At 40.4% G+C, this 26,830-nt stretch overlaps 2 protein-coding genes across 8 annotated transcripts in view; one reads left to right on the top strand and one right to left on the bottom strand.

Moving 5' to 3' along the window:
- Nucleotides 1–940: 940 nt before the first annotated feature.
- Nucleotides 941–6,829, top strand: LOC131665703 (phenoloxidase-activating factor 2-like). Its single transcript, XM_058937759.1, has 9 exons — nt 941–1,027; nt 1,328–1,955; nt 3,405–3,599; nt 4,892–4,968; nt 5,111–5,211; nt 5,411–5,510; nt 5,607–5,819; nt 6,375–6,488; nt 6,558–6,829. The coding sequence occupies exons 1-9, from the start codon at nt 941–943 to the stop codon at nt 6,711–6,713; spliced, it is 1,671 nt and encodes a 556-aa protein (XP_058793742.1). The 3' UTR covers nt 6,714–6,829.
- A 367-nt stretch (nt 6,830–7,196) lies between these two features.
- Nucleotides 7,197–26,830, bottom strand: part of LOC131665581 (small conductance calcium-activated potassium channel protein) — a 90,102-nt gene continuing 70,468 nt past the window's right edge. For all 7 annotated transcript variants that reach the window (XM_058937564.1, XM_058937566.1, XM_058937567.1 and 4 more), the window contains 7 exons: nt 23,865–23,960; nt 19,230–19,651; nt 18,390–18,525; nt 15,094–15,204; nt 14,423–14,550; nt 14,279–14,348; nt 7,197–13,470 (listed from right to left, as the gene is read on the bottom strand). In XM_058937564.1, the coding sequence (XP_058793547.1) occupies nt 12,853–13,470; nt 14,279–14,348; nt 14,423–14,550; nt 15,094–15,204; nt 18,390–18,525; nt 19,230–19,651; nt 23,865–23,960 (1,581 nt within the window). In that variant the 3' untranslated portion in view covers nt 7,197–12,852. The remainder of the gene's footprint in view (nt 13,471–14,278; nt 14,349–14,422; nt 14,551–15,093; nt 15,205–18,389; nt 18,526–19,229; nt 19,652–23,864; nt 23,961–26,830) is intronic.

The following is a 26,830-nucleotide window of genomic DNA, read 5'->3' as shown; positions in this document are numbered from 1 at the left end:
ACTAATTAGAAGTATAACAAGGATTACACGAAGCAAATGTATATTATATAGAAAGAAGTCAGGCGGAAGCTCGCGGCGCGTCCACTTTTACTTTTGCGCCTAGGCACATAATACACAACGAATACGAGCGTCTTCCTCTCTTGTTTTTCGGACACACCGAAAGCGACAGTGGGAAACGTAACGGTATAGACATAAAGACGCGACAATCCTCTTCCTGGCGCGATGCTTTTTATTAGCGTGTGTGTTCTGAATTAAGATGAGATTTTTAGAGGATAAGAATAAGAATTTAGATATAGATTGGTGAAACTCAAAAATTTTGTTCTACTTTTGGGTCACGTTCGTCTTTTCACTCGACGAATACTCTTGTGTTGAACAATGGCCACGTGTAATTATCCGATGAAAATGCTTGTACCTTTTTTGAGGAAATAGCTGAGATAATTGTCAGGTGACTTGCGACACGGAGTCGTATCTTTCATCTTATTAGTATGCGTAATCCGCAGTACATACTTACTTTTCTTTTGAATCGTATTTTTTATAACTTCAACAAACTTTTTCTTTCGAAAAACGATCAGATTTTTAATATTATTCAAAGTGCTTGACTACATCTTAGTGAGACAATATTACAATTTGCGCTACATATTTTTTCTACGACGAAAATTCCGAAAAATAAATTCTCTTTAAAAAAATAACAAGTTGATAAATAATACGTGAATCATTCTTTATTGAAAATCCAATCAACTCGTCATCGAACAGTGACTTCCGCCGATCATTAGCACACAAAGTTAATTCATCCATATATCAAAGTCGCATTCACGGTCATTGCAGAAAACCATTGTTGTCTAGCCCCAATCAGTGCCAAACAAGCTCAAAATTTCATCGAAATAATTTGACACTTACCATTCATTTGCAAGCGTCTCAGTGGATTATCCTCTGCGTCGCGATGGCGAGACCAAAACGATCGTTTAACGATTATTGCAATGCGAAGTTGCACGTGAGCAGGAAATCATTGGCGAAAACTACTATGAAGGTTTGGCAAGGACAGATTGAATTTGATAATCGTGAAAGTTGATGGAATAAATTTAAACGAAGCGCCATATTGTACATCATAGATCCTGGAAAAAATGAGTATATTCATCGTCTCAGCGACTATACGTATGCATTCTAAGGAAAGTAAACAATCGCTCGCGAAGCAAGATCAGATACATCAAAGGAAAATCAGTGACTGGCTCGCAATCGCTCCCCACCATCGTTGCCAAAGAAAAGCGACGCGAAGATAGCGCGTGAGGACAAAAGCGAACGGCGCATACATACACTTGGCTGACCATAGGACACGTCGAAGAAGCAGCAGCTCGCCGCTCGAGAAAGCATCGCGGTGAAAGCAAACTGGCAGCGGCGGCAGAGTAGCGCCAGCGGACTTGTCAGTCTGGCGGCGTTCGGGCCGCGCTATGGACGACGAGGCGACCTCATCATGCATCCTGCTTGTGCGTTTCTCTCGCTCGTCATCGTCAGCGTCGTCGACTCGGCCGCCAATCCACGCCTCGTACGCGACGAGACACTCGTGATCCGCGGCAGCAATCACCTTGACAATCATCACCAGCATCGCCAGCGGTACCCGATCCAGCAATACCACGAGGATTATCAGACTGACGATGAATCCTACGCTGGAGATCCTTACCAGGACGAGCAGTACGTGGATGCGAACGACGAAGATTACAAGGATGACAAGATCTTGACGAGCTTTCTCGACGATCTCGCGAGTGCGAGGAAGCAACAGGATCGCGGTCACAGCCGACGCGGTAGGCGAAGACAATTGAGCAGTCACGAGCAGGGGATGCTGCTCGTTGAGGCACTCGGCAAGAAGCACCGAAATCTCAGCAGCGCTGTGGGCAGTTACAGGGGGCATCCTTCAGCACCGCCTGATCTGCACAATGGCATCATGGATATGCTTGGCAAAAGTACGTCAGTGCGACCATCGTACTTTATTTGGTGATGTTACAGTGCGTCGTACGCCGGGTCGACTGGTTTTTTCTTTTCCAAAGATGTTTGTGCAACCGAAAATCCTAATTCTACATGTCCCCGCGCGCGCAAAAACGAGTTGGATGTTCACGCTGAATTAAGCCGGAGAGAAGGCTTCGTATATACACGCGGCGACGCGAAGTGGGCCAGGAGAAAAGCGTTAAAATTAACGCGCCGAGCGCGCAAGCCGAAAGTGTACCAATGTACCGAGAGCGACTGCCTCCTGACCGCGAACGAGGAAAACAATTAACGAAGAAACATTATTATTATGATTATCGTGCGATGCTCTCGATTGATCGAGAGAACGAGTTTGATGCTTTTTTTTCTTAGGGTGTTATTGGTTGTGGCGGATTTTTTTCAATTTGTAGTTTTCTTTCTTGATAATTGATAGAATTGAAGAAAAAAGGAAAAATAAAGAAAATGAAAGAAAGATAATTTTTTCAATTAAATTGACATGTTATGACGCTATTCTCCATGCGATTGTGAGTCTGTCTTTAAATGCTTTGCAATTGTCTCAATAATGTAAAAAAACCAGTGTTTCGATAGTTTCTTTTCAAACTAAATATTTTATTGCACTCGTCATTTGCACTCGTAAAGCGATCAATGTCTGCAAATGCAATGTTACGGTTGTATTAGTACATAACAATCGAAAAACGAGCTTGGAAATTTCAAAATGTTGTTAATACTGCAGTAGCGCAGTCGGATGGAAAACTTGCGACAGGATTCTCGAGTCGCACCAGTTTTCCGCGACGCCGATCGGATGCGGCGCGAAAGGAAAGAAAAGGTCGTAAGTGTGATGCTTTGACCACGCCGCGTGCGCGGCGTGCGCGCGCACGCACTGTCCGAGTGAAATTCGTATGCGAGAGAGGAGAGAAGAGCAGGAAAAGACTTTCACGATCGTTCGCCGAGTCCTAAATTTCACTTATGTGCGTTCGGGAAGGAAAGTGACTGCCGCCGCCGTGGCCGGACATCTGTGCGCGGAGTATATATTCTCTCCGCTCGTTTGCTACGCGAAACAGACCGGGCCCACACGCTTGCTTCACGCCTCGCTGCTCATTTTTTTTCTTTTACTTTTTTTCTTTCTTTCCGCACTAATTAAGTTGGCGGTGAGATTAGCTGGACAATTTAGGATTGCGATCGATGATTTCTGGAAGCAAGCTACTTTTCGCCTCACGAATTCATTAGCAGCCATTTACGAAACGCGATGTTTTCCAAATGTGGCGTGTTATTAGTCTACATAGAGGCTTTTTAACCTGCTCATTTATGACGAAATGTAGTAAGGCGTTTGAAAATGAAAAAGAGTGATTGATTTTCACATTATATTACCAGCCGGAACACTGTCTTTTACTCATAGTAAAAAAATCAATAAACAAATGTATGAATTACAGTGATTCCCCAAACATGTAAGTACAAGGGCGCGAAGTTCGAATGCGGCCTGAGTATAAGCTGCGTGTTGGGGGGTGGCAGACCGGTCGATCTGTGCTCTGGCGGTATGATCTGGAGCTGCTGTGTCGACGACGACGACATCGTTCCGGACAAAGTGTCCAAACCTACCAGTGGAGTCGGTCTTCTTCAGAATGCCAGTGAGTTGAATTTTAATCATTTATCATACAAACATATCCAGACAGTTATGTGAAAATATGTTTCGTTGAGACATCGTCACTGTTGCGATGTGCATTTTAATTTCTTGGATGTAAAAATGTTCTATGTCTGACAAATGTATCCATGTGATATTACTATCGTCATATTAAAAAAAATGTTTGAGCATGGTAAGTCGCATCTCTGTTCCGGAATTCATCGCGCACGAAAAATCGACCCTCGTCACTTTCAAAGCCAAACCGACCATATACTGACGCCGAAAAAACGAAAACAAAACAAAATTCCATGAAAACTGACCGACGGGGAGAATTAAAGCATTCAGTCTAGGTGGTAACAAACCAGGCCGGCCGGTGTACTTGGACGACGACGTGAGCGTGTATGGAGGTAGCAGCAGCAGCATTAACACGCGTCCTTACCATCAGGTGGAGCCTCAGCGACCATTATCCGAAGACTATCACGACGCCAACACCCTTGATGCTGGCAGCGCTCGATACCGTGGTAATCGTGCGCCGAGCGATTCTATATTTTAACGCCCCCCCCCCTCTCCGTCTATTATTGCGTGTGTTTTATATGCACCTTTTGCTGTCTTTTATGACGTAACTGTGTTGTTTGCGGCATACAACGTATGCATTGTTTTTTCCAAGGTGATCGAATTTTTTATTTTGATTGTACAGTAATCGTGTCTGCATTTTTTAATATTAATAACTATTTAACTAAAAAAGATTAGAATAAAGATTTTGATAGAATGATAACATACTGTTTATTCCTAAAATTTGTTGGATTTATTTGAAATCGGAATAGACTTTCAAGCTAGTGAACAAGTTCTAAAGCCAGTAGATAAGTCGTAATGATCATAACGTGTACGAAAATCGAAAGTCAACGCGTGGTGCATCTGAGAAATTTAGCAAATGTATTTTCGTTAAAAATACAGCACATTACGGCATGAAACCAACGAAACGAGAGTTTTTTTTACATCCACTTATGTGAATAACTCAATTATAGCAACAAATCTCCTTGCAAGAATCCGAGTGTGAAGAAGAAAAAAAAATTGCACACACACGACCAAAATAACGATTGGAGATTGTTTTTTTTCAGCAAGCACATTTATTTGCACAAGCAGTTTAGTGGAGAATTAGCACGGACAAATTGCTTTGATTATACTTTCACGATCACTTTGCGTTATATAGACGATCACAGCTCTGTGCTCCCTTGCGCGGGTGCAGTAATAAAAAAATCTTCATACGAGTCCAAAATGTCTTCTTGTTTGTTATTTTAGGCTGTGGCGAATTGTATACTAGGAGCAACCGAATCGTCGGCGGTCATAGTACGAGCTTCGGCAGTCATCCATGGCAGGTAAAAACAAATGACGTAGAATCCGTGCAACACCTCTAATAATTGTACTGCAATCCGAATCACGGCGTACTTTGGGATCCGTTATCGCAGGCGAGCAGCGCGCAATTATCGCGTTCTAACCCGTATCTATGTCTGTTGGCAGGCGGCCATAATCAAGTCGGGTTTGCTGTCGAAGAAGCTCTCGTGTGGTGGTGCTTTGCTCAATAATCGCTGGGTCGTTACTGCCGCTCATTGTGTCGCCACGTAAGTACACCGATCAGCCCTGCCACCTCCTAAATTTTCAACGTCCGCAACACGGCGACCATCCGCAAATTGATTCTCTAATCTACATAGAATTATTGCCATGCCTTAATCCGTTAATCCGCCGGCCAATGCCGGCTAATGGTAACATTGCCGGCAAGATTAATTCGAGGAAAGAACTGATCATTTGGATTATTCACAGTACACCTAACAACAATCTGAAAGTGAGACTAGGCGAGTGGGATGTCAGGGATGCCGCGGAAAGACTGCTCCACGAGGAATTCGCCATTGAGAGGAAAGAGGTTCGTCGGCTCTCCTTTTATAATATTTCAATTTCAATTCTCACCAAACTTTTCCGATTGAACGTTTTTTAACACCGTTAAACTCTCGCGACACAGGTACATCCGCAATACTCACCAACGGACTTCCGTAACGATGTCGCGCTGGTGAAGCTATCGCGCGTGGTGGCATTCAAGCAACACATTGTACCGGTATGTCTGCCGGCGCGGAGCCTCAAGTTACAAGGACGCACGGCCACTGTCGCCGGATGGGGCCGTACGCGACATGGACAGACCTCCGCTCCAAGTGTCCTCCAGGAGGTTGACGTTGAGGTCAGTTCCCAAGATGTTTACACATTTTCTTTTCGAAAATTCGATGCCTAGGAAAACTGTGATGCAGAGTGCGCTATCATAATATTTTTATGGTTGCGTTGGCAGTTATAGCATCCCAGTGAAAATGGAATTAATTACATTTCCAACGAAATGCACTTTTCTTACGAATACACACATTGCGGTTATTATTAAAAAAAATTCTCGTTTGCGTTGCATTCTTAAATATAAAAATACTATTCAATTACTCCATTGTTACTGTTGATTTAACTCGCGAAAAGAATTCAACCTGACATTTTATCCAATCGTCAACAAGATTTTTTTCAACGTTACCACTCGAAAAAAAGTGAAAGACACCGATTACAATTTCATTTACCATAATTATATCTTCAAATGTTACGAACGAAGTTCACTGAGCATAAAACAACTTTTTCAAAACGAGTTGTATTGTACGATGCGTCGATTTGTGCGTGAACGCGTGACCGGCGAAAATGTCGTGAAAATATAGTGAAAAGTGAAAGTGACGTGGAGTTTGCATGTATTTGTTCGTTCTTTCAGGTGATTCCTAACGATCGGTGCCAAAGGTGGTTCAGAGCGGCAGGTCGCCGTGAAACCATACACGATGTATTCCTCTGTGCGGGATACAAAGAGGGCGGACGAGATTCGTGTCAGGTATCGTTAAATTTTGATGGTACAAGTGTGTCTTTGTAAAAAGTTAATGTTTTTTGCGTCTACCGACAGGGCGATTCCGGTGGTCCGCTGACGATGTCAGTGGAAGGTAGGCACGTGCTGATCGGGCTGGTCTCGTGGGGCATTGGCTGCGGTCGTGAACACTTACCTGGCGTCTACACCAACATCCAGAAGTTTGTGCCCTGGATCGACAAGGTCATGAGCTGAGTGATTTTCTAGTGACACTTGTTTTCGTTTGTTTTTTCTTCTTCGTACGAAGTTTGCGACGACAACGGTTGGTCTTTTAACTCGTTTTTTTCTGCGATCCCCATGAAAGTTACCAAAGGATGCATCAAGCCGCTCTCTTCCCATACTTCTTTTTTATTTTAGACTGTGACCAAGTGTAAAATCAAAAGCTGTACAGGATTATACGTCGCACCGATCGTTATTTATTGACTTATTTAGAGTGGAATTTCCTATCATGTAGGCTATTTAAAAAGAAAAGAAAAAGAATCATCTGTTGACAAGAAAAATGAGATCATGGTAATATTTATGCAATGTAATTTATGAACTTATTTCGGTTTTGTAAAATCGTAGCTTGTAAGAAAATAAAATAGCATGGAATATAAAAAAAATTAAATTAGGATCTGTTTTTTTTTGTTTTTTGGGGAGAATTAGTTGAAAGACACACACACACACATTATCTGAGAGCTGCTAACAAATTTAATAAATTTAATGTTAGAGCCATTATAGAGTAACATTTTTTCCTCGTAACAAACGTTGTGCTTCTTTCTAAAATATAAAGACGATCTCAAATTCACAATCTATTTACATCGAAATTCTTGTATGTATTAACATTACGAGTTCGCTTTGCACATGCTCGCTTTTTTTTCATTAGTGTTTTTTGCTTGTTTCGTTTGTTTTATCTGCCTTGTTTGTTCATCCTTTCTCTCTTTCTCTCCCCTTACGTCCATTAAATTACGATAGTTGTTCCCTTAGTAGGAGACTGTCCCTACGAGTTTAATTATCATTTACGTTGTTATACATTTTATATTATTTTCTTCGTTTTTCGTTTTGTATCATTTTCTTTTCTTGTTTTTTTGTTATTTGAACACGATTTTCAGCTAATTGCACGAGGATGAAAAGACCTAAACGCCGAAAAGAAAATGTGTGTTCGTACAACTCGCATCATTTGTATTAATAGGATTTTATCCTTTGCGTTTTTTTTTAATTTGCCGCATAAGGTGGTACAAGGCCAGCTCATACAATGAAACATATTTGTATATTCAATAGCTCCGAGGCGTCGATACAATATATATAGATATATTTAATTATTTATATGTATATATATTTTTTGCTTGATAATAATTAGGCGACAAAACCTACGCGCGCGTGCGCTAGATAACATTCGCACCCCTAAAATGTTCTTTCGCTACATCTTTGCACGCTGTATGTTTAAATAAATACAACTATTTGTAGTGTTTACAATGCAAATTTTTTCGATTTGCAAGAGCTCATTGAATTTAGAGTTTTTTTCTTTCTTACGGCAACAATGCTAATTTCATTTATGATAAAACACAATATTATAGTATTCATGTCTTCGGCATAACTTACGAGATAACTCCGATAACAATACTCTAGTGGCGATGAAATTGCGCGATAGGTCGGATGATTGTAGTCAAGCAAGCGACAATAATCTTCACGACTTATCACGATATTTCGGCCAGTTTAAGTTTACATTTTAAAGTACCTGATACTTATGACATACACAATGAAAAAAACATTCGCAACGAAATTTTTGATACATTCTTGAGCTAGAAAATAAAAATAAAGAAAAGATTAAAACTCGTTCTCGGTCCCATTTTTGTATATTCCAACAGACACGCACTTGCTGTACCACTCGCACGTGTGTGTGTCTTCGATTGACTGTGAGACAAAGGACATAGAAGTTTGAGAGATAACGAGGGGTGTATGCGTATGTGAATTAGGAAGAGAGAGGGAGAGTGACAGACAGAGAGAAAGAGAGAGAGAGAGAGAGAGAACGAGAGAGCAAGAGAGAGAGAGAGAGAGAGAGAGGTAAATTGGAAAATTGAAAAAAGTATATAGGACTTTTTTATTTCTTTCACTGCGTTTTCGAAGTAGATCGAGAGAATTAGGATTCGTCGACTATTTTATTTTTTATTAATTAACTGCTTTGCTTTTCTTTAAATATCATTACTTTTTTTATCATTTCTTATTTATTTGGTAATCGATTATTTTATTTTTGTTTATTCTTGAGTTAATTTTTTTGTTGAATTTATTTATTTCGGTTGTCGTTAAATACTCTCTTAGAGTGCCTAAACATGTGCGAAACACCTCGCTGTCTCGCTCGAACTATTATATTTTTCTATTATATTTTCCTTAAAAAGGTATATGTATAATATATATATACTTTCAATGAAAAACTCATGTAAAAGTGCTTTCGCCTATGGAGTATGTATGTCTATATATACATACATACATACATACATACATACATACATACATACATACATACATACATACATACATATATTTATTTGTATAAGAATCTGAGTTTTTAACGATTGGTCATTTTTTTCCATATTTACGTCGAACAACTAATGTAGCTGCATTGTCTTTTTTAATAATGAATTATATCGTTTTTTCGATAAATATCTCTTCCATCTTGTTTTGGTTGTTGTTTAGTTTAATTTTTCATTTGATCAATATACAGTAGTCAAATCGTCGAAATGTATATTCTACGTCTAACTCTACGTGTCTCTATGGTACGTAACTAATGTAATAGTCGTAATATCATTTTTTATTCGTTTTTCTTTTATAATATAGTAATAACAACAACGGTAATTGTAAATATATTTATGTATATTTTTTATTTTTAGTCCTAATTGTCAATTTACTTTAGTTTATCATTTAATTTCTCTGTATAAATCACTGAAATAATGTCACGTGTGTATAATATAATTATTTTTTCCTATATCTGTTTCTGTTCCGTTATCAACAAAATTATGCTTTATTCGTATTTTCCACTTACTATGAATTGTTGCAATCTATATATATATATATATATATATATATATATATATATACCTAAATTCTATTCAAATGTACCTACCGCTTCATTTATTATTCGACAGCTTCCTTTTGTCCGCGCATAGTGTATAAGCCATATTACACTTTGATAGGTTTTAATGTAATATGTAGGTTTTTCGTAGGTGATATATAGTGATAATAGTATGTAATATTTCGCCAGCGTGAAGTGTTAAAAACTTATGTAAAACCAGTTTCACGTATTATGTAGATATCAATACTTCATAAAAAGACTAAATTAATTATTCAAAGGCTACCGACGGCATTTCTTTGTTGTTATCGTTCACGATTTCCTCAATTTTGATATTCCTAAAAAAGCATTATCTGTTTTTTATTATTTTTTTTCTAATCAAAATGTTTTTTTAATAAAGTTAATTATTTATAATACTGTTTACTAATTATTGAATTCTCACTTTTATGTAGAAAAATCAAACAGACCGAACATATTTACTATAAAAAAAATTTTTTTAAACAGAGCAATATTTTTATTTAATAACAACTGTCATATTCGATTCTGTATTTAATCATTAGTAGCTTGCCTTTAACTATTTTTTTACTAGCTCACATACTAAGTGGACAATGCCATTAAGTGGACTTGCCTGCAAGCATAGGAAAACGTTGGCGGCATAGTGACTAGTTCTGATAATAAATATTATGTAACAAGTGACTTTTTAATACATGTCATGAAATTGATGTGATAAAATTTATATTTATTTTGCCGAAAAAAGACATTCACAGCGTAAGAAACGTTTGATATAGTATTATTAAAATATATAACTATGATAATTAAAATGTCAAATAACATACTAATGGTTTTTAATGTTTGTTTACGAAGTTGAAAAATTGTTTAAACCCGAGACGATAAGATGAACTATTTCATATATATTTGGCATATTTACAGGGAACGCATACATACAAATACTGTTGCGCGAAAAATTATAATAATTTTCAACAATTTCTTGTTATTTACAAGTCAAGCTAATGATGTGCATTCAAAATTGATGGCTCGACGTGTTTTTACGCTTATATTATTGTTGAAATTGAGTGAGTACTAGCCGTGTTAATAAGATATTATACCACGTTAATTTGAATAATTTGCTATGATTTTTAGTTCATTTCTAATTTCATTATTTTAGAAATGAAGTTAATAATTGAGATTGTTTTTATTCCGTAAATCTCATTCATTTTTGTTACCTATTATAGTTGGCATATGGTCTCCCTGGCACTATAATGCACTTTCAAGATATCTATATAAAAATATTGCGCGTGGTTGTCATGTCCAGTACGTCTTCTACGAGATTGAAAAGACAGAATTGAAAACTCAGCCGTTCGTCGCAAATCTAGAAAATCATTTCATCCAAGATAGAAACATGCATTTTCTCAAGCACTTTGAATGCCAATATAATTTGATAAATTATTTGTTGAATTTAATATTAGTTCTGTATCATTGTTGAAATTGAACTATCGAATAAAATGTCATTCTAGATTTTTCTTGTTTTTTTTTTCTCTTACAAATTTTTTTCAAACCACTCTGTCTTCAGCGAATTTGTATTTTGGTCCCGTTTCGCCATGAAATTTTGCGAGTCGGTTCGCAAACGTTTTATTATATTTTTCGGAACAGTGACGGACAAAACGACATCGACAGTTTCTTTTTATTTTTCGCTTGAATGAATAAATGTAGGCCCCAACGTGCTTGTTTGTATTGTTAAAAGTTCCAGAGGCCAACTATTTCATGTGCAATATTAAAATGGTTAAAAAATAAAAAAAACCGAGAAATTAGTGTGGACTACAATAAACGGCCGAAAAGGCGATGCTGCGAGATTTGGATCGATAAACTATTTGTTTCAACGCGTCACGTTCCAATCTATTCAAGTTCACTTGAAATGCGATGAGGAAGATAGAGAAGGACAATGACGACCACAGCTACTAGCGCGCCATAAGGGAGGGTTGCTTCAGGGGGGCGGAGCAGGGGCTAAAGAGAGCGCAATTTAATCAGGAAGGAGAAGAAGGTTCTCGAGAAGACATTCTCGATAGTTGTCGTGCAGTGGCATTTAATAAGAAATAGTCGGCTCTTTTCACCTGCGCAGTTTCAAAGCGATAGAGAATTTAAAAATTTATATGTCGCGAATATAGTTTGAAATAAGGTAACCTTTGGCTTTCACTATGGAGCAATCGTAGAAATTTGGAATTTCGCGCAGCGCGATATCTCGTCGATAAGCAAAACAAATATATACAGCTTGCAGTCGACTTGTTGCAAAGTATTTGACGTCGCGATACGGTCTTTAAAACGATAACAATTCTACGGAATCGCGTAGGACTAGTTTTTACTCTTGAACGCTTGGAGGCGTGCGTACTATTGAACGTCTCGATAGCATCCAGACGGGCACGTCTTCGGCGACTTGCCCGAACGAAACTTGGCTGTTTACTTTGGATGATATGTACGCACTCCCAAGCCCAATTAGCCCAATTATAATCAACGTATCATCTACTCACGGGAAAAGATAATGAATTATATAACCCTAGGTGCACTTTTTGTCTTATTTTTACACTAGAGATTCACACATCGTCGTTTTCTCTTCTTCGTCCTCAGTTAATTCTCACCTTTATCGTCATTTACATGATCATGTATGCTTCGTAGTATTTATTTTTCGTACAAATAATCGCACACGTTCACGAACTCGTGGAATCGTTGTCGAGCAATAGCGGCGTTAGTTTCGAGCGTCGCGTACTCTCGTTTATTTTTCTTTCTTGTTTTCCGCTAGTGCACTTTGCTTTTTTTTTGTCCTTACATTATACGTCGATCAGGCACGCAAATTGGGCAGGTTGGCAGCTTCACAGCAGGTCGGAGAATTTTCGCGCACGTGTGCATCGTAAGAATTCACTTCCCATGTTTTTTTGCCGTTGCATTTTCGCTCGCGTCATTTTCTTACAAAACTGTTTATGTACATGAGTCCAATACTCATCGGCAAGGAAAAGAATGTAGGTCTATGCCTAGTTGACACGAGAACAGAAGACACGAAGGAACGGGTGAAAAATAGATCGTTACAAAGAAAGATAACGCAGTCCCAGACGGGTTAACCGAGCGAAAAGCAGCACATTTGTCGCCTGGCACGCTCCCGAGCGCGTTACAAAAATACGATGCGAACCGAAGCTCGAGACGAGTCCGATCATCCGGAAATACGGAAAGAAGCGCGACGATGCACCCGAGGCAATCCTCCAGACGGTTTCAATAAGAGTGCTGCGGCTGCAGCGACGAGGCTCAGCTGTGGGGCGACGTGTCGGAGCCCTGGCTCGTGCCAAGCCCGGACATCTGTTGCTGCTGCGACTGCGACGAGGACGAGTGCTGCCGCGAGACGGGCTGCGAAGAGGCGCTGCTCGACGACTGGCGGCCCGTGTCGGGCACCAGGTGCGGCGTCCTGCTCGACACCGGCGGCAGCACCGGCGACTGCGGCCAGGGGTTGGAGCAGGCGACCACGCTGGGGCCGCTCCGCGAGTGCGGCAGCAGCGGCTGCTGCAGCTGCTGCTGCTGCTGCTGCAGGCTCGGCGCGACCACGGCGCCGCTCGCGCCGATCGGCGCGAAGCCCGGAAAGCTGGAGGCCGTGGCCGTGGGGGCGACGCTGCCGCCCAGCAGCGAGCCGGCGACGCCGCTCGCTGGGGTGGGCGCGAGGCTCCCGGCGGCCGTGTCCGGGTGCAGGAAGTTCCGGCGCTGCTCCATGCGCTCGGTGTGCTGGGCCATGCAGCGCGCCAGTGCGTCCGGCAGCAGCTCCAGCTGGTCCTGCAGCGCGCTCAGCTTGTCCTCGACCGAGGCCAGCCGCTCCTCCAGCGCGTCCTGACGACTGCTCATGTCCGACACTATCTCGTACACCGTGTTCTGCGTCTGCATCGTTCGTGTCTGGTTATTGCTTCGGCGAGCTTCGCGATTCCGAGCGATAGCTATTCATGAGCGACAATGCTTCGGGCGACGAACGTTCGCGGTCGCGACTGGTCGTTTATCCGGTCGGCGCCTTGCGACCGCGCTTCAATCTTACTCAGCCGCTTCGCGAGTGCGAATCTCTCTTTATCCGGCGATTTAGGGTGCTCGCAGTATTGGCCGACAAGTTTCCGTCGTCTTTGTGTCTGCCGTTCGATCGGTCAGCTCGTAAAGCGAACCAGTCATTTTGCCGTTTTGCGCCTGTCCTTCGCAATCAATTTGCAAGTTAGCGTGGCCAGGAACCAGCTCCTCGTTTCGTACTTTGCGCAACGTTGTCTACGTTCCGTGCTCAGCTTACGGCGAAGAGTATTACAATGGGCTCGCGTGTAAAACTTCTCTTTACGACCGAGAAATCTTTTGTTGGGCTTTCACGGTGTACCTTGTGCGCGGCTTTTGTTCGATCGGCAATTACCAAAACGTTCTTTTTCGATTCGATCCACGTTATAACTTAAACGGTCTGTTTCCTCGCGAGCTCGTCAAGTTTCGGCATCGGTTATTCGTATTTGACAATGAACAAATGGAAAGGCAATCGAACAAGCTTCGCTTAATCCATTTCGAAGGATAACGATAACCAACGTTACGATATTCAAACCAGGTACGTACACGGAACCAATGGTCATTGACTTACAGATTTACGAAATAGGCCAGCCAACGAAAGTATTACACGAACATGAACATCTATGTGAAATGAAAACTACCGTGTTACCTCTATTACCTTGGCCATATCCGTGATGGTGTTGGCATTGTCCATGAGCTTACGTTGGTCCATCTTCACTTTGCGTAATCTATTTGAAATGGCAATATTACGATATCACGCAGAACGTAATTATGTGTTTTCCTAAGTGTTTTAACAACTCACGCGTAAATGGCCAAGAGAAACTTGCGCTGATGGGTGCGCACGCGGCCTGGATTAACACGTTTCGCTAGCCGCGTGTGCTTGTAGATCAGCCACGTCTCGCGCAGCACGTTCGCCGCTGCGTTTTTCAGCTGAAACATAAAGAAAAAAACGCAGCAATCAAGATTTTTTTCCCAGCCCCGTGTGCGCGGCGTTGTAAAACCGCGGCGCAAGACTTCCGCCAACTTTTTTTTTATTCCATTCCCGCATTTTAGTATTTCGCGAAAGTTGCCGGCGTTGCTTCCTTTGCAGCGCGAGCTTCCGATGTTAAACTGTTTTTTAATACTTTTCGTAATGTAATACTTTATACGTTTTATTTGCGCATCGAGTTTGATGTTAGCGCATCAAACATCGCTGCAAGACGATGAGTTCTTTCATGGCGATAGCTGAGCTTTCGCCAATGGAAACGCAAGGGCGCGACGAATGAAAGATTTACATAAGATATAAAAAGCATCCAGCGCCCCTCGCAACGACGTCCTTTCATCTGGCGATTGCTGATCGATGAACAGAGAAAAGGCATAAGGTCTTGGAGGCTTTCGCACAGGACGGGAAATGGAGGCCGTTAAATTCAATTAGACCTTAGCGTAGAAAGGAAAACGGTGTAATAGTAAAATAGTACAATGAAGCACACTCACCCTCTTAGTCAGCTGTGTGTCCATCATGAAATTGTGAACGTGCTTCTCCGCCCTAGTCAATTCCAGTTTCCTCGAGACTACTGCGACGAGCAGAGCTGTGCAGCCGGCACCCTTTCAACATAAGTTACACGTATAAGTTGAATCTCTCTTATAGAACCCGTATGCTTGTAAGGGATTATTAAGTGGAGTTTTTCGAAATGTAATACGATATTACGCATTTCGTTGGCTAAACAAATTTTATTTATCTTAAAGTAGAAGAACTGCGTCTACGTCATTTTTTCCTAAGTTTTAATTCAAGCTACTCGAGCATTTAGAGCTCAAGTTTCCTTTTAAGTCTCATTAAAGAACTTTTTTGACGATAGCGTGCCAGGAGATCATTTTATTAGCATAATTTCTTAGTTAACGTTTGTAATAAAATATTAGAATAAAAATTGAAACGAAACTTGGAACAAACAGTGATTTTCGAATATGCAATCAAGAAACTTTCTTTCGTGCAGTTGCAAACTATATTCAGTTACAAATTAGTCCACAGTGATATTTGATATAATTAGGTCATACACAGAAAATTAATATTCTAATTACGTAAAATATGTAAGAGATCGGCCTAACTAAGATAAATTTTTCGTCAATACAAGCATTGTAAAGTAGCCAAAGTAGATGCTCGACATCAATATAAGGCAAGTAAAGGGAGCTCGTGTTACTTGAGGTGACGTTTTTCTTTTACAGCACTGCACATCTCATTTTTTTTCACGCCTACTCGGTCTTGGTTTGCTACACAACATTCATTTTACGAGGGTAACGAGATTCTCATGGCTGTAAGTAAGAAATAAGACGAGGAAAAAGACATATACCTTTATATCTTCCTTTCTTCTCGAAAAAAAATAGGCGGGCTTTAGTTGGACTTTGCGAACTAATAATATTCGTTAACAATGTTGACGTAAAGTATAAAGCCAAGTTCATTCAGTGTATTTACCGTTTTGAAATATAACATTGAAGCTCGTTATTAACGTATTAACAAAGTTGGAAAAAGCGCAGTTGTTCAGAGCGAAAATTGGTAATAGAAGTATGGCAAAGTGAACGTTAAACGGCGTGGTAACTTTGGCATGAAAGGGAAATCTATGTAGATACAAAGGCAAAAGTCGATAACTGGAGAGTTAATTACTGAATGATATTATATCCCGACGGTATTCTTTGATGGCACTCCGTCTTGTGCGGAGAGAATGAAAAATGAACGGTAACCTTGGAAAGGATCTATGGGAAGTAATGAAGCCCCAAGATATTACGAGAACCTCCTGCCGCTTAATTGTACCGAGGCTATAAATAATTGCCGATAATTAACTCTATTATCGGCTAAACATCGACGTTTCATTAGAGATTTTATTGCAGACCAATCGTCGAATGAGTCTCCAGGTTGAGTTTCATGCTTGAAATATTGATAGGGGCAAAATATGAATCTTGCTCGCGAAACGACATTTGAATAATTGATGAAACCTCATTATCGAGCGTTACATCTCACTCCGCATTTGTTGAAAAGAGCCTCAGCATATGCATAATTAACTTGCAGCTCTATAGACATCTGAAATACTCTACGGGATTAAAGGATCGGGCTTCGAGGCATACTGCAACGACATTACAGAATTTAATCTCAGCCATCAGAGATGCGTAGTCTTTCGCGTGTGGCTTGCATGCCCACAAGGGAGTCGAGCCCAAATGTAAATTATGTAGGCTCTACTAGACCCTCGGGGGCGTAGTTTTTCCAATGTAATGCTTTTTAGTGCGCCTTGGGGCTCCTTTTTTTGCCTCCAGAGTTTATGCCACTGAACTTGTGGCGGGGAGCTTCTGTCTGAACAGCACTGAGCTTTTCTTTTTTTCTTTTTAAGGCCAATTGATTTTTGCAAAATCATAGATACTTTACTTTTTTTTACGAAGTAATAGTTTAGAATGCTCAAGTCTTGATGGGAGTAAAAATTATTTTGTGAAAACGAACGACCTTACCGGCAAGATGAATTGCCTTTGTAGCAAGAAAATAAATTGTTTTCTGAACATTCGATTGCCAATCGACATGAAATCTTGCTTTGATATATGAAGATTTTTGCGTAATAATTTTACATCAGGGACTAGCCGATTCGCAAAATTTTGTTTTACTCAAAATAATCAGATTACTGATAAAAAAACATCCTGTTGCAGATTCGCTTACTGTATAAATCATAAAAATTCTTGAAGTTTGATCTTCACATTATTCATTCGTGCCCGCACACGATAGAACGCGAAATTTACGTAAAAACTTGCGATCTCGTTCTCCTTTCAATTTTTCTTATCTTCATTGAAAAAATGGTTACGTCAACCGAAGGAAAGCACCATCTCTATTCAGAAACTACATAGAACGAAAGTTGCTCGACTTTTCTTCCTTCGAGAAAAAGCAAAAAGAATCCATTCAACAACTTCCAATCTATAATTTGTTAAGCTTCGAATACGAACTTTATTAATCCATCTGTGCACAGCAACTCTATAACCGACACGTCAATTAAGCTTCTCCAATCATTCGATTCGCATGTAAAGTACAATTTCCTAACCGCGGCAATGATAGAACGAAAAAAGAAACCTGCTCCTGCTCCTCCTCACCATTGTCGATTCGCGCGCGCGACAACTCCAATACATTGTCCCGCGGCTCGAAAAAATAAAAAAAGAAAGCAGGAAAAAGAGAGAAAGAATGGGGTAGAAGGATCACACGGAGCCGAGGGCAGGATCAATAATGCACAGTTTCCAACCGCGGATAAGTGCTGCGCTGGAAGAAGCTTTAATGCCATGTGGATTAAGGCAACATGCTGTCTGGCTACTGCTTTTTTTCGGAGAGGCGACTAATCGGGAGCGAGTTCTTTCATATCTCTTGGTTAATTAACTCGGAACGTGTGCGCGCGCGTTTGCAGTAGAGATGGAGTTTTAATTAGATCGTTCTATGGAGCGCAAACTATGACGAGGAAATTAAACTTAGAATTGTCATTCGGGAATGGTAATGGATGCGTTTTCTTGCAGTTTATTCCAAGTGCACGCGAGCTTCTTCAATAAAGATCTAAGTAAAATGGGAAACTTACATGTGCGTTGGATGCAAAGAAAATTGCTACGCTGTTCACTATTTATTGTGCACATCGGGAAAGAAAGCGAAACGAATAAATTGAACCATGACAGTGTAAAAGCCATTTTCGCGAGAAAATCAATTTCCATTATCTGAAAAGTGTCCAAGGCATGCCCAATTTACAGCGGAATGAGAGGGGGGGGGGGCGAATTTCGAGACTTACCATCATGCCAGTAGAGACGGCAATACCACGTCCGCAATAGGTATTCGGGACGATATCGCCGAAGCCGACGCTGAGAAAGGTGATGGCGATGAGCCACATGGCGTTGAGCAAATTCGCGTGCTCGTCGTCGTGGAACCTGCAAAACATTCCGTGCGTTAATGACTTCGGCGCGTAGCGGATGGCAGAATTAAAGAGAGATTTTCGTCCGATATTCCATAGCATCGAACAACAATGCCAGTCACGCCCGATGCGCGAGCTGACGGAATCTCAACAGCAATAATTCAGTAGTCGCCGTCCGCCGTTATATACTATCGATCCATAGACGAGAGTTTTAAAGGTCAATTAGTTATCGATCTCCTTCCTTCGAGAGAGCGAGCAAGAGAGATAGAGAGAGAAAGACACTTTCGTGTCTTCTGTTTTCACGTTTGCGAGATTCAATTTTTTTTCTTTTTTAATATGAATCGTAGCTTGAGAGGGTATTTAATTATAATCTGGCGAATGCGAATCGCGTGGGCTGCTCGGAATAGTTGAGAACTGTGTGACGTTCGCAGTCGCGTACCAAAACAAAAAACATGTCATTATATGAATGACTTGATAATCAGGAAGAATGTTAGTGCTTTGAATAATTTAAATGAGTGACGTGAAATATTTATACATTCATAGCTAAGACATCACTAGCAAAGCAAGAAAGACACTTGTAAAAGAGATTATTTTTGTTATATCGTGTTCGTAAAAGTACAGTCTGTGCCTGTCACACATTTGGACCTTCTAACGTGCGCGTGAAATAATGTGCTGTCGAGATTAATTGTCGTTCAATTGGAAATTTGGACTCACCCGTACCTTTCGCACTGTCTCAGCGTCCAGGATGCGATGATCCACAGCGATACCATAAAAACAAGTAGAACAGTGCCCGGACAAATGGTCATGAGTGTTTTGAGTACGAATCTGGTGTTGAAATTGATACGATTCAATGCTCCTATACTCCTCGACGATGCATCGGTGAATAATTTGGAGTGTAGCAGCATCACACGGCAGATGAGGTAGAGTCGAAAGAACATTGGTAACGAGAGAGTGACATCGTATGGTACCCAGATTGAACCAATATCACCACCCTTGTTCGCCAATTTGGTTGTCCATAGAAAGTAGTATTCACCGGGTATCGGATGTACGGCGCATATTGCCAGCTCCGCCGATATCTGACAGATACGCTGCCATGTCATTGCGATACGCCAGTCGTCAGCGCAGTTATCGATCATGAATAACTGCAACCAAATGCACAAACACATTTATTACTCTTTTTTTCTTTCTTCTTTTGTTGCTGATTTATACCGCAAAGCAGAGCTTACTTCGTGCTCTTTTCACCAACGAGTACGTAACTTTCCATTTTTACGAGCTTCGAGTGAGACTTGTCCAATAAGCTTTCTCTCTCACTCTCGTTTTTTTCAGAGAGAGAGAGGAAAGATCGCGTAGGGTATTTTATTGGCTTAGATTTAGCTTGGAGAGTTTTACGATTTTCCAGTGGCTTAAACAAGAAAAAAGTTCTTTTCCCGCGTGTGTGCCTAGTAGTATATTGGCTGACTAGTTGCATTCCCAGCACGGAAGTACAATAACAGAAGAGGATAAACAAGATTTATTTGCATACGAGAATTGCTGTACGTGGATTAAAATGTAAATCAGATTAGCGGTTTCATATTTTCTTGGAGGAGGGCAAAAATCTGGTGGAATAGCTCTGAATGAAGATGTATAAATTACTTTTGCTTTGACGCGACGAGTTATTTATTTGAGCGGAAGATATTACCAAAAAGGGGGTTTAGTAATTTGTGTTACTTATTTTCCTTCTTCAAAGACGAAGCTTTAGCTTCGCGAAGAACACGGTTTACGTAAAATCATCATAAAAGTATGTTGGAAGGTACAAGGCATGACACTTTATTTTTAAAAGAGAGGCTGCACTCGCGCGTGTGTACTGTAATCATTTCTGATTTGAATTCTATACGATAAAAGTCGTCGAGTAATTGCTCGCTATATTTGTTTTTACTAAACGAAGTATGGAAAACCATTCGTACGGTGCTAATAGAAAAGTTTTCTAAATTTTGAGTTTGCGTGGTAATTTATGATAAATTATCCATTATAAACTTTAGTAACTTATTATTATTATTATTTTTATAATAATAAGATTGAACGTAAAGTTAAATATCTACAGACGACGTTTCTAAAAAGATTCTTAGTCATAAGAGATATCGTTGAGAACTTATTTCACATTTAAATTCACACTATTTTTGCATGATTTACAGTAAAATTGTCGATTATAGAGATATCTTAATTAAGAGAAAGACGGCAAATTCGATTTTTTTCGTAACAAAGCACATAGTTGATACCCAACTATAAAATCTAAACAAGCAGCTGGTCGCGTGAACATTAGATAGATCTCTCGGAGCCATCAATAACAGCTTTGGTCGTGCGAGAGAGCGAGAGGATCTGCCTTGAAAATGAAGTCGATCGTCCGAGGAACAAACTCCGGCGAGAGTCTTTGAACTTTCAACCAACACGCAAGAGGGGACTTCTGCTTCTTCTTCTTCTCTCTCTCTTGAAGAAGAAAATTGGACGCCTGAGGATTTGTAGCCTAAAGTGACCGAATTAAAATGGCACTGCCGCTAACTTCCTTCTTTGTTTTTTCGTAATGACCTTTCTTGCTGTCGTATTACTGAAGAGGAATCATTTTCAGTGGAGTTTCTTTGTGCCGAGGTGAGAAAATTTTCTAGCGGAAGAAAGTTTTGAAGGAGCTTGAGGAATGATGTTTGATGGACAGCTTTTCTCATACTTTTTTCAGCCAATTTTAGCGACTTGCAGCTGTGTGGGATGATCAATATTGTTTTTAGAAAGTTTTTTATTGTAAACGCTTCAATAACTATTAAAAAATATAGTACATTTGAAGTTTTTTTATTCTATTGGAATTATATATGAATATTCATACGATTACTTTTTTTTTATTTTTATCACGGATTAATTAAAAAAAACTATTTTAAAAATAAAAAAATGGTAATCTATATTTCCAATATCTTTTAACAGTGGAATAAATCCATCTCTCTGAAATTTCCCTGTCAGCAACAATACAAAGCAAATATTGTTCAATTATTTGATCAAAGTTATCGATAAATCGTCGAATGAAAAAAATAATTATAATCCACATTTTATCTGAGACCAGCGCAGAAGAAGTACCGGGAAATGCGAAGGTTTCGCTTACTTGCACTCGACGACACTTGGCCTTCGAGCTTCGCTCTCTCTCTCTCTCTCTCTCTCTCTCTGTCTCTCTATTCTCTAGATAAAACACGTCGCTCGAGGATCGAGCTGGTATTTACTCTAGGGGGTATGGGCTGAAAAACAATCGGCCATCGCAAGAAAATGGAGATTATTGACGTTGCAACAGCAACAATTTACACTTATCCGGGTCACGCCTAGTCGTCGCGGCTGTTGATTTATCGAATGATTTTCTCTGGATATATACCGCGGAACAGGCTTTTTGTTTACTAGCTGAGATATTGATGGATGTTCTGCTTTGAAGGGAGTGGGTCGATAGTGGGGGTGATGGCGGTGGATTATCGTGGGAGAAAAATCTCCGGGAAATTTATTGAATTAGGGAGAAAGAGAAAAAGAGAGAGAGAGAGAGAGAGAGAGAGAGAGAGAAAGAGAGAGAGAGAAAAAGAGAGAGGGGGAGGTAAATCGAATTTCGTTTTGAAAAATGTAACCGCGAGAAAGTTAGTGGGCTTTAAAGAGTAAATTCTAGTTTTGCTGCGGGCTGCATACAACTTTCATAATGGAAGTTTAGTTTACGCTCCCGCTCTTTGGGCATAACGCTACGAAAATATAATAACTCATTCTCTTTCAACAAATTTACGACATAGTAAATCCTTTGCTAAGGATTTGCATTTCACCTTGAAATGCGTGAAGTTTTAATGTAGCTGGCTAGAACAGATCAACCGAAGAATTTTTCATTGCATATCAACGTCGATCTAAGAAATTACACAGAATCTTCTCGCAATCTCGACGATATTTTTTTTCAGGTCAGCGAGCGCTTTTCCAAAAGATCTTTGAATGACTCAGCCCGCAGATCCCTTTTTGTTTTTCATTTATAGACGAAAGAAAATTTTATATTCTTGGCCGCATTTGCAGTTTTATTACGAAAACGTGCACATTTTTGATACGTTTACGTGTTTACGTTGAAGCTTCACCTGCGATGGTAAATATATTTTATTCGCGTCGAAAGCGACGTAAGTTGAGTAAAATTCGGATGAATCATTGGCGCGCATCGAGTCAAAAATGTAATATTTTCATCGCATACCGCCTGACTTGAATCTGTTGAGTAGAAGCTCATTGGCTAAAGCAGTATTAGTTAGAGTTAAAAAGTCTAGACCATTAGGCATGTTAATGTCCAACTTGGCCAGGTTTTACAAACGAGAGCAAATCTCCACGAGTTAAAACTCACTTTCAATCAAGTTCAAATTAGTTTGAAACGTGCGTTGCAACGTCGAGGCTTCGCCTCCGTCGTCCTCGTTACTCGGATGGAAACCAGAGTCGCGCCAGTATAACGAGATCGATCGCGGCCAAAAACTCTATGCTCTTCAATCCGTTCCGCGAAGGAAGCGAGCGAGCGAGCGCAGCCTCGATTGGATTAAAAAGACGCGAAGGTCGCTGCTAGCGCACACTGGCCCATTGCAACTCGGTCTTTATCTTCTCCGTGTAAGATTATTGGCATGCGCGTCAGTGATGTTTTGTCGAAAAGCAGTCCGAGTGGAAAAATCCCGATATGGTCAGCCGTGAAAGCATCAAGGCAGACGAATCAGATCAGATTTTTTTCTTGTCGCCGCGCTGGCATTAACTTATCTTTTCCCATCAGTTCGATCATATTCTCAATCGGAATTACGGAAAAGGTCTTCTCTGGCGTCTAACGACGCGCTTAATAAATTGGATGTTCCGTCGCTGGGAGAAGAGGAAGCTTATCGGGCATGTACGCGATACACCCTCGAGAAATTGTCGAGTTGGCAACACACATACACACATATACCCGGATAGAAGGCTCTGACCTTTGTCTTTCCTTTTCCCTCCCCGCGTGTGCGATTATATAGCCTCGTAAGAAAGCCAAAAGTGCACACGTACGAGAGGGAAATTTTGTGCCACGTCGGCAAGATCAAATTTTTTCTCTCCTCAATGAGCATCTAACCTTGTTAGCATTTAACGGCTATTAGTTGTTTACCCACAACGGCAATTGATATGTTTGACAATTGGGTTGCATTGTAATTCGGTGCATATTGATCATTAACGTACATGCAACAGCTACTTAGCGTTATTTGAATAAATGCCACAGGGAAATTTGAAAATTATTCGAATAACTGTTTGATAAATGTATTGCGCGCTTGATTTTATTTCGTGCATTTCGCTTCACACAATTATCGAATGTGACAAAAATTAGAACAAACTCACCTGAACTTCCAAAGCGTGATAAGCAAATATGAGGCCAAGAAGTATCACAGTCGACACAGAGATCAGGGTTTTCAGAGCAGTCGAGTAGAAAGAGGCCTGCAAACAATAAACATAACAAATATAAAGAAAGAGTGATTTGCTTTCCAGTACGAGAAAGTATTAAAGGGCACAAAAGGGATAGCTTGGAAACGTAGTAGCATTCACGTACCACGAAAGCTGCGAGTTTAACGCTTCGCGTATTTCCAATGCGGCGTATACATACCAGGGACTGCATTGCAATGATTGGATGAACGAGGGACATTTCCAGAGAGAGTGAGAGAGAGAGAGAGAGAGAGAGAGAGAGAGAGAGAGACAGAGAATGCTTTAGCGAGTAATAGGGCAAATTATCATACCACCGTCGGCATAACTAACGTTCTACTTTTTTGGTTGAAGTTAGTGGTTAGTTAGAATCGACTAATACAAGTAACGACATGCCTCAAAAAAGTAGCGAGACATTTTTCAGAAATTTTAAAATAAACAAAAATCATAAAGCATAAATAAGAGGGATTTTGTGATTTCCAAAAAATTACGAATGACGTTACAATTAATCTCGTTACTACCGAGAGCTTTTCTGTTTTTTTGATGAACCTTTAAGCGCAGACGTAATTGTCCAGCATTCGTTAAAGTAATTTCAATTAGAAACGATAAATGTGGGCTAAAAGTTTAGTTATTGTTTTTTCTATATATATATACACAATATTATATATATACAAACACGCATGCGTGCGCGCGCGCACGTAGCGAGCGACGTTGGTCGAGCTCTCGGCCTTATGGGATTACACAACTCACTCGCCCAGGGAAATATAGCCAATGTGCAATCTTGTGCGACTTCCTGCCCGAGGCTTCGTCGTCGTCCTCGTCGTCAACTTCATCAATAGTTTAGCCGCCATCCAATTAAGGCCTGCCTACTCGCACGTGTCTGCTTATAGAGCCAAGAGAATTTTGTACTTTATTATGCCTTTCGAAAAATATAAGTTTAGGCTTCGAAATAAACTTCAAATCCTTAAAGAAGCGCAAGTATCTAGGACATCTCATGAAATGTTTAAAAAGTCGCGCGATCCTATTTTAGTTAGCTCAAATTTTTACCACTCAGGCAGAAATAATTTATTGTTGCACAACCTTTCGAGAGGCGTTCTTATGAATGATTTACATGTGACATTTGCCTACAGCTTTTTGGATTGAAAGCCTGATCGGTGTTTCCCCATTAAATAATGTCGTGAATGCATAATGAAGCTTCGAAAATGTTGAACCTGGAATTTTCGTATAAATAATCGAGCGCGTAAAATATTTTAAGTTTTCGTAACAAATGATCGTGCGTGGATGGAGGATTTGAATGTTACTTGCTGAACGTAGCGTGAAGTTATTTGCAAGTCAATTCGCAAGCTAAAGTTGTTAACGAAATTTATCATCAAGTTGAGTAAACTTGCAGAGCGACAAACTATCGGTAATTGTTCGTGGAAGTGTAAAATTTGAGGCTTAGCTGTTGATTGATTTCGTTGCGCTGTCGCCAAGTGCTTTTTGGGCTTTACAAAAGAAAAATCTGTGCACTCATTTACGTCCGAAATTTCACTGCGCACGTGTCAATTGCTCACTTTCCAATGCTATTTTCTCTATCATCTTTCCGCCCGAACTAATATCGAGATAAAGTTGGTTTGTCGCACGCGAGCGAAGAAGACTTTCATCTGATTGTCGCGCAAACTCGAGAACTGCACACAATATCATAGGGAGACTTCCGTGAAAATGTTGGTTACTTGCTAGGGTATTTATTAAAAAAGTTGTCGCCCATCGAGCTGAGAGTCGATTATGAAGCTGTGAGTAATAAACTGTACTTTTAAAGAAGTTCCTTCGACTTTTTCTTTTCTTCTTTAAATTACCTATTGACGGTGGCTGATTTACGTCAACAAAGAAGAAAGTCAGTCGGATATAAATGTACAAACAAAGCATTAATAATACGAGCTGAGCTTCGACCGTGTGAGCGTCGGCGGTGGCACACTGCAGATCTGACGGCTTATAAATAAATTTATCGGTCGATTAATCAATGGACATCTATCCATGTCTCTCGCAGGCGAGCTTACTTGAAAGCTATTTCTATTCTTCGTTTCTTTCCTTTCTTTGTTGTTTTGTTAAACGCCAGATACTGTAGAACTGCTTTTATATTTTTCCAACCAGGTGCGGTTGTTTTTTCTTTCTGCAATCGGACCTACAGTGCTAACGATTTTACGCTCGAGATGAGCCTTTGGTTTTACTGAAAATCAAAGGGATACTCGAACTGGACTTTTATTAATATAAGAAGGGCAATAGCTTTTTCATCGCTTCACGATTGCCAGATAAATATCGCGATTAAAACGATACGTAAAGATCCTAAGTTCGAATCTGCACGAGATAGAGCACTCGACGAGATAGAAATAGCAGATAAAAAGATGGCCGAGAACGAAAAGTATCTAGCCATGAAATATGAACTGGGATGAACGTCAAGTTGAATTCGCTCAAGGTCTCTCGCCTCCGATATTATTTTGCGTCTAATCGCGAGCCAAAAATGTTCTCCCCGTTCCCACACACGAATCTGATCGGTCTCCTTGTTTTGCGAACTGTAACCTCGGCTTTCTCCCTCTGTACGCAAGGCCAAGCGGATAAATTCTCGGGACGCAGAAAACAAACGGCTAAATTATCGCTGGGGGAGAAACTGCCGGACAGGAGTAATAGTTTATTTCCGGACTTGAAGCTCCCTTGGATGCACGCGAAAGTGCATAATTCATCGGATTTCTCTCTTGTATATGTGTGCCTTACGCAAATACAACGACGTAATTCATTGGCGATACTCGTGGCGTCGGATAGCTAGATAGAGTTAAAGTTAGATGGATAATACGTGTCTGATTAAGCTCGTAGTTGGTCTACTGATAAATACGTGCGTAGGAGGACGCATTCGG

The sequence above is a fragment of the Phymastichus coffea genome, unplaced genomic scaffold, assembly GCF_024137745.1.
Source record: "Phymastichus coffea isolate CEN01 unplaced genomic scaffold, Cenicafe_Pcof_1.1 PCOF00053, whole genome shotgun sequence".
Classification (NCBI taxonomy): Eukaryota; Metazoa; Arthropoda; class Insecta; order Hymenoptera; family Eulophidae; genus Phymastichus; species Phymastichus coffea.
Note: the sequence above shows the minus strand (reverse complement) of the source record. Positions and strands in the feature narration are given on the sequence as shown.